General features: G+C 33.0%; 1 protein-coding gene across 2 annotated transcripts; it reads right to left on the minus strand.

The window, feature by feature from the left end:
• Positions 1 to 1,054: 1,054 nt before the first annotated feature.
• On the minus strand, positions 1,055 to 9,751 carry LOC115965935 (2-(3-amino-3-carboxypropyl)histidine synthase subunit 2-like). 2 transcript variants are annotated; one of them, XM_031085252.1, is made up of 10 exons: positions 9,624 to 9,751; positions 8,662 to 8,888; positions 7,434 to 7,542; positions 6,196 to 6,550; positions 5,394 to 5,463; positions 5,156 to 5,223; positions 4,415 to 4,530; positions 4,212 to 4,318; positions 2,208 to 2,344; positions 1,055 to 1,581 (listed from the first exon to the last, which is right to left on the minus strand). In XM_031085252.1, the coding sequence occupies exons 1-10, from the start codon at positions 9,702 to 9,704 to the stop codon at positions 1,328 to 1,330; spliced, it is 1,524 nt and encodes a 507-aa protein (XP_030941112.1). In that variant the 5' UTR covers positions 9,705 to 9,751; the 3' UTR covers positions 1,055 to 1,327. The 2 variants fall into 2 exon arrangements, with proteins under 2 accessions (XP_030941112.1, XP_030941111.1); XM_031085251.1 differs by having other exon boundaries at positions 1,055 to 1,584; positions 9,624 to 9,750.
• Positions 9,752 to 14,508: the final 4,757 nt, after the last annotated feature.

The raw sequence follows: 14,508 nt of genomic DNA on the forward strand, positions 1-14,508 counted from the left end.
ATAAACAATAAATTAGTGCATTAGTGAAATGACTGACTACCTTAACAAGAAGTTAAATAGAAAACGATGAAAATTTCCAGTTGAAATTCAATAATACGTTCATGATGTTTAGTCGTGAATCGAAGAAACAATCAAACAAGCTCTTGAACTAGCTTGAGTTTGTCTTTATAAACTGAACCAAATTTGAACACTTCTAACTGGGTGCCAAAGTCGAGCTGGGACTATACTTGAATTGAAAGATTGAACAAACCAAGTCCAATCTTTTTAATTCTTGACGACTTACTCAACTTGATTGCAGCACCAACTTATTCTAACAAAACATTTAATACTTGCTTGACTTGGTCTTAGTGCAACCTAACTTCATCTAATAATACAAACTGTACAAAACAATTTGTGATTCCTGAAAGTGCTATTATAGGATATAAGTTTATCACTATTATTTTAATCACATAGCTAAAAATATAGATTCATTGATGTTTGGTGTATTGTACAAAAGATAAAATAAATAAAGTACCTTTTTGTAAAACTATATTGCTAAATTTATGACTCTACCAATATGAATGCTCTTACTATGCTAAAAGTAGAAGCTTATCAACTGAGCTGAGTTATAGTATAATTTGACTTGAAAAAATATTTTGTTTATATCATTTATATATTTAGTAAATAAAGTAAAAAACCAAACTCAAACCAAAATTTTGATACAATTATTAAAAAAAATCCCTAACTCAACATTATAATGTGTTTATTATAACGTGTTTATGAACAAGTTCAAGTATAGCTAGATTAAAGTATATATAACATTATTTGTGTGGCTGCAAGAATATGACCATATAAACTTAGATTGAATTATTTGAGATCATTATGAAATATAAATATTAACTTTTAATGACACGTGGTTAATCTAAAATTTATAAGTTCATTAACAAAAATTGGTTTATCTAATTAATTCAAATAATCTAATTTCATCTATAAGTCTTTACTAATGGTTAGCATAGATTTGTGAAATTATTAATTTAAAAAAAAAACCATAAATGCTTGTTTTACAAGACAATGAACATGTAATTTCATTTTGTGATAAGCTCAAACTCAACTTGTCTACAGCCCTATTAAATAATATAATAAGAATATCTATATCATCCATTCAAAAAAATATATATAATGTAATAAGAATAGCTTTCCTAGATTCACAACCGTTGTAAAATATGCACTTTTCTCCGTCTTCAGAGTACTGCATAGTCTGCATGCACCTCCTCCTCAAGCATTGACCCATCTTGGGACTAATATGATCCATTTTTTACTCTCTCTGCTTCCAAAACTATAGTGTTGATCATAATTCCTCCTCTTGTTTGCTTTTCTCATTTTCATATCCTGATGCCCTCCCACTCCTCCCAATTAAAAATGGTTCTGGCGAGGAATTATCATGATGCATTTCTAGACCTTGATAAGATCGAGCTGCAAAAAACTCCGGTCCAGATTTAGCTGTTCCTTTGATTACAGACTTTGGATTGTCACGCAATTGCAGAACCTTATCTGTTGCATTGGCTAAAGCAAGAGTCCCCTCATTGTCTTCCCCACCATTCTCTTCTGTAAGTAAATAACTAATAAATTCAGATCCCATGAAATATGGTAAATATCCAATAAAAGATTCGTTCAACTTATCAACTTCGTAGGTCAATTCAACAATTCAAAGTCTTAGATTGCTGTATACCAAAAACAAAAAACCTATGGATGATAATGAACACACAAATGACACTTTAAATAATATATATATTCTTAGTAAATCGAAGCAGCGTTCAACACATACCATTTGGTAGAACGGGATTCCTGTAGAAAATCATAGCTTTTTGACTATATTTCATTTTTATTTATTTATGTTGTATAAATCATCTCAACAGAAAAATATGCATATTTCGTTCAATAACAGTAACACCTAAAATTTCAATTGAGTGAATTGAAATTTCCATCAAAGTAATTAGTTCATCCACTGATATTCTATTTGATTGACATTTACACATCCATGTATATTTCACCTGAAGTGTAACTTACCATTTTTAAGCAATTTTCCATTGAGGGAAACAAAAAATCATAGAATCAAGCAATTAGACTAGATCCCTTTTTTTTCTTTTATAAAAACTTCTATTTGACATTCACTGTAAATGATATCATACTCGTTAAAACAAACCAAACCAAAGGAGAGAGATAACTACCTTGCAGATCAAAATCTTCTACATATCCACCATGGAAAAAGGAAAACCGTGCTTCTGACCCATTTCTCACTTCCACTGGACATGAATTAATCAAATCCCGGAATTCCATTACATATTCTCCTGTCCACTGACTTCCTCTGAATCATAGAAATTTTAATATTTTAACAATTAAGGTTAAAAGGGCTAGAAATAAACTAACTAACAAACCTTTTTTTTTTTGATAAGTATAAACTAATTAAAAAACATGGACGCTAACATACAATGTTTCCCTATAGCCCATATATTACCATTCCTAATTGTTTTGGTTCTAGACAAATATCCACCCCAAGAATTTACTGACATTTCTATTGTTTCATCACTAGTCACTCTACTCTAAGGTAGTGTTTGGATCCGGCTGAAAACTCACGCGTCTGGCGTTTCTGCATTTTTTTTTTTTTTTTAATCCAGCGCCTCTTGCACCATTCATGGGACATGAACAGTGCATTTAGGCCAATGAACAGTAAATTAATTTTTTTTATTGTTTTTAATTTTCAGCAAAATAAGCGGTATCGAAATAGACCCTAAATCATATATCAAGAATGCATTTAGATAGCCTGATATGCAAACTAGGGAAGCTGATTGAGAAGATAAAAGACAAGTTCAAAACTATCACTAAGGCAATGGAGGACAACTTTAGAAGATCATAAAATCAAAATGAAATATATGGAAATAAAATGATTAATGATACTCAGAAGCATCAGTAGAGAAAGCCTAAAATCAGCTAATCTCAGTTTCAGTTCAAGCAAAAAGAAATATAAGGGTGACAAAACACGAAAGCTGATTGGGATAGGCATTATTCTAGCAATAATACCAAACTAATTAAGTTAGAAGGAGAAGGGGTCTGGAATCTACTAGAAAATGGAGGAACTTTATGGAGGACTATTAATATAGAAGTTCTCCTATTATCCATAGGAAAAAGGAAATATAAATTTACTCCTTTTTTTTTTCTTTTGATAAATAATAAACATTTTACTGTAATAGGGTGTAATTCATGCATCTTGGATGAGTACGCAAATTACCTAAAAGAATTTTAAATTATACTTGTATATTGACTAAGACAACATTAATCAACTCAAAACTATGTCTCTTAAAAACATTAAAGAAAATTAAAAACCAGAAATCAGGATTCAGTTCAACCAAAAAAAAAAAAATGTCTCCTAAAATCATGTTTCCTTCAAATAATAGCTGTCCGCATGCCTTATTTACAATACACTGTGGGGCCCACAAATCATTCTTTGTTATTGGTAAGTTACACATGCATCCAGCAGGTCTTGAACCCACAACCTCAAATTCCACCTTACTCTTACAAGGTATAAAGGTGTCATTTGAGCTAGAAATCATGCCAAGTCTATTACAAGAGGAGTTGCCATTTATACTAGGAAGAGTAAGATGCTCCATATACTTGTACAGAATCACAACGTAAGACTTCTCCAATGCTAGAAATTCATTTATTGAGCCACTCCCTGGCCTTGCATTGGAGAAGAATGACCAATGAGATTCTGTACAAAGTACATAGACCCATAGAGCATTTAGCTCTTCATAGTTAAAGCAATCAACTGATTAGATGCAGACCTCCGAATTAATACCTTAAAATAGATGCATCCTACATGAGAAACATGAAAGGAAAGTCTTAGCAGTTAATTATAGTGTTAGGGTAACTGAGGTTATTGTCATCCTTTGCATGATGGCCTGTTTTCCTAATGGTCATTGTATCCAGAATATTAATTCAAACCAGATTTGAACTATTCAGCTTTCACAATTTACATATTACAAAGTTTTAATCTCTACAGCAAGTAAGGACAAATAATTACACCCAAAAAAAAAAAAAGCATTTTATTTTGATATAGTTCATAAAAGACTCACAGCCCATAACTTAACCCAATAAAGTAAGAGGTAATTATTTTAGTTCGTTTATTCAGAATCATTAGATACAGACATAACTGCAAAGCATTTTCCACACAATACCTGTTAAAAGCTAGCAAGGCTTCAAATGGAGTAATAACCGGAGATAAGTATTCTTTGCTCTCCAGAAGAGCAGTTTGGGCACAGGAGACAAAAATGAAAACATCACACTGCCACAAATGGATATTTTGTTAACAAAACTATTATATTCCAACTTCCATAACAGACAAGCAGGCAGAAATCAACTTGCACATATCAAAGTTCACCTCAGGAAAGTTGGCAAGTTTAGCAGGGTTTGGCTTTCCCATAACAAGAGTATAGGCCTTTTTCCCTGCAGCTGTGATCAGCTCTTTCATCTGATGAATCATATGTAGGTAACCAGCTGCATCAACAGTTGCAGGATGAATAATTACAGTGGTAGCTATGCATGAATCTCAACATTATTGAATTTTCACCATACTATGACAAATTATGTTATAACAATATAAGAAAAATAACACAACGAAAAGAATTTTATTTTTTATGTCCTAAACTACCAGACCAATAAGATTGTCATGCTTAAACTGAAAATGGAATATTGACGGATCTTACCAAATTTTTTAATTTCAAGTTCTCTGGATTAATTAAGAGCCAGTTCACCAAAAAAGGAGTTAAGGGTTCAAATATAGCAAACAACCATGTACACACACACAATGACATGAAATCACCCCAGAAGAGAAATCAATGTCAATCTGACAACCCCATCAATATAACAGTATCAGAATTTATCAATTGATAAAAATTAAGAAATCATATAAATCAATAATGAAGAAATGAAAAGAAGTCTAACAACAACTTAGTTCATCAAAGATCAACTTTATTTAGGCATAAAATACATGACTAAATAAAGGGAAATAAGTTTACAATTCATGAAACATGCTTAGAACGAAAAAAAATCTGAGTTAGCAAACTTTACACAACAAACACTCATATAAACTGATCTCACTCAATCCCACAAAGGAACTTACCTACACCAAGAGTTCCCACCAAAATGCCAATGATATTGGCATCCTTTGCTTTTTCCACCAGGTAATATCTGCATGCATCATTCAAACAGTAAATCAGAAAAAAAAAAAAAAAAAAAAGTGCACAACATAAATTGAACAATAGGTACAAGTGAATCAATAAACTTTTAAGGAGAAAAGGAGATAAAAGTGATAAAAGGGAGGGGGGAGCGGTGCGTAACAATTGCATTGCATATCATACCGGCGCTTGAGAATTCTTTTCTGTTGAGATACATCCGTCATCAAACAATTCTCTGTTGCATCATATCTGACTAAAACAAACATCACCAGACATAAAGCAATGATTAATTATGAAAAATAGAAAACAATAAACACAACTGAAAATATGCTAACACATACTAGAAGCTACATGGAAAATGGAAAATCAACATGTAAACACTCAAAGTATCTCCACAAGTGATTGTTTGATATTGCTATTAATTTCTCTAACTAATGAATTTTCAATTATAAGAAAAGCAATAACAATGATGGGAAATACTTAAGACATATGCTGGATGCAGAGAGTGGGAAAAATATGTGCAATTATACAGCTTGAATTCACAAGAAAACACTTGATGACCAGTAGTGGAAAGGAAACAGGTTAAGTTTCAAATACACGCAGATGAGCATTGTAACAGTACTTCAAGGGTATGTGCAAATGTTTGTGCATACCACATATGAGCAAGCTGCAAGCCACAATAAAATATGGATGAATGTGCATGTATACCACATATGTGCAGCACGTTACAAATGGTAAAAAGGAAAAACTTTATTTTAGCAACACTTATAGGCTCATAAAAAATTAATCACAATGCTAGTAAAAAGAATGACAAAAATATCTCCACCCTCAAAACTTTGTCAACCATATGGGTGGAGCAACATGCTGGGATCTGAGGTATACAAACACTCAAATACATTGTGAATATCAGGAAATTATCATTAGGAACATAGAACACACATCACAACAAACACACACATTGTGAGGGACATAACAATTTTTCTACCTATATCACAGCCATTAAATGTCATCACAACATTTGCAAATGCTGAATTGTCAGAACCAATCCAAAATAGCAAGTGGTCCTCCATTCTTTGTCCGTCAGGTATACTCCAGGTCAAGCCTCCAATACTATAGCTATTAGCTGGTCTTGTCCCACAAGTGCTATTATCAGCACAGTCACTAGCTGGTCCCACAAGCCCATTGGAGTTGTTATGATCATCAGATGGATTCATAACAGAACACTTAACATCAGCAAAATGGATTTCTGATTTAGATTTGGATTGAGATAACCTTGATTCCTCTTCCAGTGCTTCTCTAATATGCTTTATCGAATGTGCATATTCCAGCCCATAAAGGACCTGCATTTGGGAAGTTAAACAAATAAAATTTAAAACAAATTTATGCAATAGGTCTTCCAGGAAAAAAGAAAAATCAAAATAATAAGTTATTACATAATAGAGAAAAAAGTATGGGATGTAAGTAGAACACTCATTATTAAAGTACTGAAAAATTCAGAACAACCACCCTAAATGTTAATGACAAATAATGCAATATCTTATCAAAATCGTGGCTTCCTTAGCCTAATAATCCAGTTGACAGTATATTGCAAACAAACCACGTTTGTTGATCTCTATATTTTAAGAGGCACACAGTTAAATCATCAACATCTGCAGCATATCATTTCAATACTCACTGGTAAATACAAAGCACGTGTAAAATAATGCATCAAAGGTGCTAGCTAGCATGTGAGTGAATTATCCATTGTGTTGTAACAAAGACCTAGGATTGTTTTCCACATACTTATAAGAATTGACCATTTTCCCAAGTATGTCAATCCTTTAAAATGTCCATCATAAGTTCAAACAAAAGAATGCATACCAGCAACGATATTCATAAACACACCACCAAACCTTTACACTAATTAATCCCATACAGCAGCCACTATTCAGTTGACTTGAACCTTTCTTTCTATGCAAAAACAAATTGTTTCAACAAGAATACCATCAGACTGGCCTGCTCTTCCCGGTTTCAAATGCAGCTATATGTATCTGAAGTGTGCAAAATATTATGAACCATATGAAAGTAAATAGTGAGATAAAAATTTACAGTTTTCTTTCACATTTTGATGAGTAAAAGAGGTCAACTCAGAAAGATAATAAAGCAAACATTAGGCACACATTGTCAACTCTGACATCCATTTATTGCAATGAAAAGGCAAACATTTCAAATTTATTTCTATACCACAACACGCTTGCCATTGGTCAAAGCATAATTTGAAAGACGTTCAACACAATTGGACACACTAATGGAAGCCTTTCCAAAAACAAAGAATGCTGGAAGTGTTGTTGTCCTGCAAACAGAAAAGAGGCCTTTAATAGCATGGCATGTGAAGTATTTTAACAGCAAAGAAAACTACATTGCTAAGCCAACTTTGCAGAATTCCTAAATTCAATGAAAAAATATTAAGAGAGAAAACCTAAGTTCAAATCCCTATACCATAATTAACATTGCCAATGAAAATAAACAAATAAATCTAGATCATATCTTACTCCCTTAACACCATAGACCTTAAAGCCTAACCCTGCCGCAAAGGATTCAATGGCCTTCACTAGTCTCAAGCTCTTTGATTCATTACATCTAACTTTCATTGATTCAGGTCCCCAGCAATTTCTCAATATCAATATTACATCCTACCACTTTATTTCCTGGCTTTAATTCCTTCTCTTCCTGATTTAAACTCTTTGCAACTCAAACTATCAGTAAAAATTGTTTTTGATGTTTTAGATTTAGTACATGAATTTTTTTTAAGTGATTTTTTGGCTGCAAGAGGAGGGAGAGGGGTTTGATACATGAAAATTGTTTGACAATTAAATGATGGTGCTGGATGCTGGCAGGCAGGAAATAATCCGGAACACATGTTTTAAGAAGACAAGAGTAGGCCAGAGGACACAAGGAAAAGATTATCAAGAATGGCAAGACATGAATCTCAATTTCACAGTTCTGAAATAGGTGGGCCTCAGCAGCAAGCCTTTCTTCAATCCAATCATCATAAACTCCTTAATGCAATTTTAAATTAAGGTGCCAAAAATGCCAATACTGAGGATAGCATGTTTCTGCAAGATTTTTCTCTAATAAGAAAAATGCAAAAATGTAATTAAATTTTGTTTCCCTGAACTAATTGAGACCCATGACCTCAACCTCCATCTTGCTCTTACAAGGGGAGGAGCAACCATTTGAGCTAGCACTCATTGACTACTTTTTCATTGTAGTTGAGATGCAAACATTCAAAATAAACAATCATACATTATCAGCAATTTCAGTGATGAATGTTTATTTTAGATTCCTGTTACTCAAGCTTTGCATAAAAGATATGGAATATGCATGATTCTTTTCCCGTTTACATTAATATCTTACACACAGCCTCAGAAATTTGCAAATAGATTACCCAAATTTGTTAACAAGTACTCACGGGCTGAGACACGTATGTCCATAATGTACAACACACTCAGCATCGGCATGCAATGCTCCAACCTCATCTACGCAGCAACTACCAAATGTTGTGTCTGCCATCACAAATAATCTAACATCTTTGTTGTTGTCTCCACTGTTTTCAGTACTGCATTTTCTCAGCGACCGAAGTTGTTCACGCAGAGCTCTCACCACTCGCGTGGAATCCTTCAATAAATCATCTGGAAACTGAAATTCAAACAAAATGCAGTTGGATTTCGACTAATGAGCATTGAAAGTCAGCCCTAAACCTCTCTCTTTGGCCATTGATAGAAATTTAGGAATATGATTTGAAGTAAATTCAGAATGAAAAATTGAAGAAATTCACTGAAACTAGTAAATTAATCGCATTCAAAATTCACTCTTTCAGTTACAGCAATTTTTTTCTTTTCCTTTTCTTCAGTTTCTCAGCAAACAAAAATAGAATGAAGAAACAGAATTTCAATAATCTCTTCGAAATCAAATCAAGCAAGTAAACTAATCACATTTAAATTTCACTCACACAGTCCCTTTATTCCTTTTCCTTCATTTTCTCAGGAAACAAACAGAGAATAAGGAAATAAAATTTCCAAAATCTCTCCAGAAACTTTGAAGAAAGCAACCGAAACTAGCAAACTAATCAAACTTAAATTCTCACTGACACACACTAACTTTCTATTTTCCTTTCCTTTAGTTTCTCAGCAACCAATCAGAGAATAAAGACACCGAATTTCTGCAATCTCTCTAAAAGCTTCTGTTATTTTTTTTTTCCTTTTGTTGAGTAAATTGTTTCCAATTTCATTAACACAAAAGAAATTTATATTTTCCTTTTGGTTTTCTCGGAAACCAAACAGAGGATTAAAAAACGAGAGATAATTTCTAGGGTTTTAGGAAGTTTCTTTCTTTTTTTTTTTTTTTTTTTGTGGGTGGTTTATTCAGCGTTACCTGTAAAGCGACTCTGGTGAAGTTGCGGGAGTAGATGAAATCGGCAGTGGGGGCAATTTCGTAATTAGATTCCAAGTCCATGGCCGAAGATCAAGTTGAGCTAGCCGCCTCTGTTAGAAGAGAATTCTTTCTAATGTATACATGCAGAGGATGAACATGGCGCCAGGAGAGATTGATTCACTTGGGCTTCCGGTTCTCGGCCCAAACTTTTGGGCCCTCTTTGTTCTTTTTTAACAGGGTATTTGGGGCCAAAATGGCCCATTAGCATTAATTTTTGAAATATTTAGCAACAGAGCACTGTTTCAGAAATAATTAGGGAAGTACCGCTTTTTCCAAAAACGCCGCTATAAGGCCCGAAAACGTCACTATAGGGCTTAAAAAACGCCACTATAGGGCCCCTTGAAACTGTTATGGGGACTTATAAAAAAAATTTTGCAGGAAAACGCCGCTATAGGGCCAAAAAAGTCACTATAGGGCTTAAAAACGTCACTATAGGGCCCCTTGAACCTGTTATGGGACTTATAAAAAAATTTTGCAGGAAAACGCCGCTATAGGGCCCAAAAACGTCACTATAGGGCTTAAAAACGCCACTATAGGGCCCCTTGAACCTGTTACGGGACTTATAAAAAAATTTTGCAGGAAAACGCCGCTATAGGGCCCGAAAAAGTGGTATTTCCCTAATTATTTCCGAAACAGTGCTCTGTTGCTAAATATTTCAAAAATTAATGCTAATGGGCCATTTTGACCGGGTATTTGGTATAAAATAGAAGCCCAAAATTTAAATTAAAATACAACATAAAAGAGTGAGAGGCTCAAGCTGTTTCAATGTTTCCAATTTTACCATGTTTGTTTTACAGTAAAATATTCTCAACCAAACAAATCAACTAAATAAATTTATGTAAAGTATTTTACACCTCAAATTTTGGAAAAACATTTTACATTTATTAAATCCATACTTATCACTCCCGCAATTACTTTGGCGATAAAACTCTCCCTCTCGTATATCTCTCAAAAAAACCAACCACCCTCTCAGATTTCTCTCCAAAAAAACTCAGCCACCTCCGGTCCCCTCTCCTGCCAATCTCCGACTCCAAGATCCAAGGCACCACTGGCCAACTCCAATGATTTGGTTGCGTGAGATTTTTTTTTTTTTTTTTTTTTTTGATGATTTTGCCACTAGTTGTTTGATATGAGTTATGGCCTATTTGGATGTTTAAAAAAGGAGGGGGAGTAGAGTAGAGGGAGGGAGAGTAATTCAATTACCTTATTTGGAAGTTTTTCTTGGAAGGAGAAAGAGGAGTTTGGAGGGGTTTCAATTACCTCGAACCCCTCATTTTTAATTCCCCCAAATTGAAGAGATTTGGAGAGAGAGTAGAGTAGATAAATTATTAACCAAATGAATTCTCTAATTTACCCTTCTAAATTAACAAAATTACAAATCGATTATATAGTTAATCTTTGTTTGTTTCATGAGAAAATTTAAGGTGAATGAAAAAATGAAAATAGTGCAATAAATCCAATTCGAAATCAAGTTCTAAAACCACAGTAAATTATTAAAAATAAAATAACTTTTTGTTATGAGAAACATGCAGTCAACTTTTGGTCGCGAAAACAATTTGTCTGTTTCGTTCCGTGTAGTTTTAAAACCAAAATAATAATAATAATAAAAAGAGAAAAAATTACAAAAGACTCTTTTTTTATTTTAATATTCGTTTGTATTTTCCCGGATTTTCCAAGCAAACAAACAAAGAGAGACGTACTGAAACACATCCCAGCAACTGTCCATTCCTTGAATCGGAGTCGGAAATCCATCTTTGGCAAACAAACTCCTGTACACATGTCCCATGGATGGCCTTCCATCTTTAGCTTCCTTCGCTTTCTCCACCTCCACTAGATAGTTCTTCTGCGCCATTCTCACTCTGTTCTTGTGAAGCACCACTGGCTCCCAGTCCTGGGTCAAAGCTCCTGGATATCGGCTCAGCATCGTAACAATCTCAGAGAGAGCAACAAAGAAACAGAGTGAGAAATTCTACACTAATAATTTTTGTTTGTTTTCTGAGAAAATTAATTAACAAAGAAAACTTAGAAATTCCTATGGAATGAGAATGTTGATTAAATAATTATTTAATTTAACAAATTAATTATACACCCAAGTCCATTTTTAAATAGGGGTATTTTTGTCTATTTAAATCATTTACTCTCCTTTCCATCCTAATTTTTAAAACATCCAAATAAGAGGAAGGGCTAATTACTCCATTTCCCCTTACTAATTTTAAAAACATCCAAACAAGGTGAAAGATAATCATTCTCTTCTACTCTCTTCTCTACTACTCTCCTCCCTCTCTAAACTTCCAAACAGGCCATTAGGGTTTATGATTTTCAGATCTGGGTTTTTTTTTGGGGGGGCTTTATTTATGTGTGGTTGCAGAAAAGTTTCATAGATTGTGGTTTTGGTGATTTGTCACTTACCTTCTACAAAAGTAGTAGGAGGAAACCTTTATGGAGGTGCTTGTACCTGGAATGGAATGCCTTTCCCAAGCAACAATTATATTGAGTTGAATTCTGCTGGTTCATGGTCTGTAGACTGTAGAGTTAGTATTGAATACTGTTATAGTGTTGGTGGTGAAGGTCGAAACTGGAATGGAATGATTGAAGTAGTTTGACTTAAGGGTGGGAATCAAAATTCAAAGGGATTTAACATTGTTCCAGAGGCTACATGTATTGGAATTATGCCAAAGTGATGACTTTGCTAAGTTCATCACGTAGAATAGCAGCTGAACTCTGCCACTTCCACCTCTAATCTGGGGAAATCAGGGTTTGGGTTTAATATAAATGGGTTAGAGACAATTACAGTTTGCTAGTGGGAATTATCCATAATAAAATTAAGAGTTTAATTGACTTATAATTTGTTCACAAATCTAATTTAATATAATCTTTAGATTGATGAGAGAGAGAAAGATTAGAGCAGCAAGTAAGAGTAATAGAGAGATGGTAAGGAAATGATACCCTGAGCAGTCAATTCTCAATAATCTATTCTACCACATACAGTTAGTTACCTTGGAGGTTCATTGGACCAAATAGTCTTATTGAATTAAGTAGGAGCCAAAAGACTAGTTTTGGGGTACAATTGTGCATAAGTCTTCTCTGACCAACCCATTGCTACAGCATCAGTTGAGCTGAACTATTCATTTTTTATAAGTATAGAATTTATCCAGCCAACTCCAATTTCTTATTGTTATACCACTCAAATAAAAAATGTGGCTGGAATTATGATGATGCAAGGATCCAACAGTTAATGGTCATTTTGTGGTCATTGTGTTGATTGTATGATGCAACCTCGATGCTAGCCTGATTTTGTGGTCATTGTGTTGATTGTATGATGCAACCTCGATGCTAGCCTGAATCTTACACATTTTTGCCTAAATTAATGAATATATATATATATATATATATATTCATTGAAAGGTTAATTAGTGATATGCTTAATATAATTGTGTGCTTGTCTCCTTGTTTTGATCAATTGCTTATTGCACAAAATTTTGTGCACTAGCTAATTACACATTTCCTCTACACAACTTTCTACAACAAAAGAAGTTTACAAGATGATTTACAAACTTCAGCTTTTTAACCATTGGTGATGTCTCAGTACAATTTACCATAGTATCCCTTAAACAATCATGATCAATGTTATTCATTATTTTGAACTTGTGTAAGTAGATTCAACTTTTTTAGCCATTGGTGATGTCTCAGTACAATTTTAAATTTTTACCGGTTTTTTTATTTCCATTTTACATTGTGCCAAATGCTAGAAAATATTTTACACAACATTTTCATATACACTGCAAACACTATAAAATGAAAATATTTTTCTGCAAATATTTTACATGTAAAATATTTTACCTTTGCAAATATTTTACATCGAAACAAACGGAGTGTAGGGGCAAATTATAATAAGGTCAAAATAATAAAAACTAAATTATTAAAGAATATACAAACCTCATTTTAATTAAATAAAATAAAGTGTTAAAAAATAAGTTTTTTCTTTTATAATTCAATGATTGAGAGAGAGAGGAAGATTTGAAAATATTTTAGATATCTCTCTTAAAAAAATTAGGAGATGTCAATTAGTTGAATTACAAAACTTTAACATAAAAAGAAGTGTTAAAAGTCTCATGTTGTAATTTTTTTTTTTAAATAAAGTTTCATATTGTAGTTAACTCTTATTTAAAACAAAGTTTCATGTTATAGTTAAATCTTACTTTATAAATAAAAATGATATTTTAACCATAAATATTACATATTAAAATCGAACAAAGAAAAAAAAAGATTCTACAATTCTAATATTTTGGAATTTTGGAAGAAGTTAAACCTATTCCTTTATAAATAACACACTCCTTCTTAAAATGAAAATAAAATAAATAAATAAATAAATAAATAATACACATTCAAGTATTATAATAATTGAAATGATATATTTCCTCCAAAATTAGTTTTAAAATAAATAAATTGTTAAATATCTCTCTATTTCACATGAGCGGCTTGTAAGCCATCCACCCTAATTCTCTAGGGTAGGCAAGAGCTATTCATTAAGGGTGGAAGTTCAGTCATTCAATTAATGGCCTGTTTGGAAGTTAAAAAATGGAGGGTGAGTAGAGTAAAGGGAGAGGGAGTAGTCCAATTACTTTGTTTGGAAGTTTTTTAAGAAAGGAGGGGAAAGGGTTTGGAGGGGTTTCAACTACCTCTAACCCCTCATTTTTAATTCTCCCAAATTAGAGAGATTTGGAGGGAGAGTAGAGTAGATAAATTATTGACCAAATGAATTCCCTAATTTACCCTTTCTTAATTAACAAAATTACAAACATATAATCTTTGTTTGTTTCATAAG

This window comes from Quercus lobata, chromosome 10, assembly GCF_001633185.2.
Source record: "Quercus lobata isolate SW786 chromosome 10, ValleyOak3.0 Primary Assembly, whole genome shotgun sequence".
Taxonomy (NCBI): Eukaryota; Viridiplantae; Streptophyta; class Magnoliopsida; order Fagales; family Fagaceae; genus Quercus; species Quercus lobata.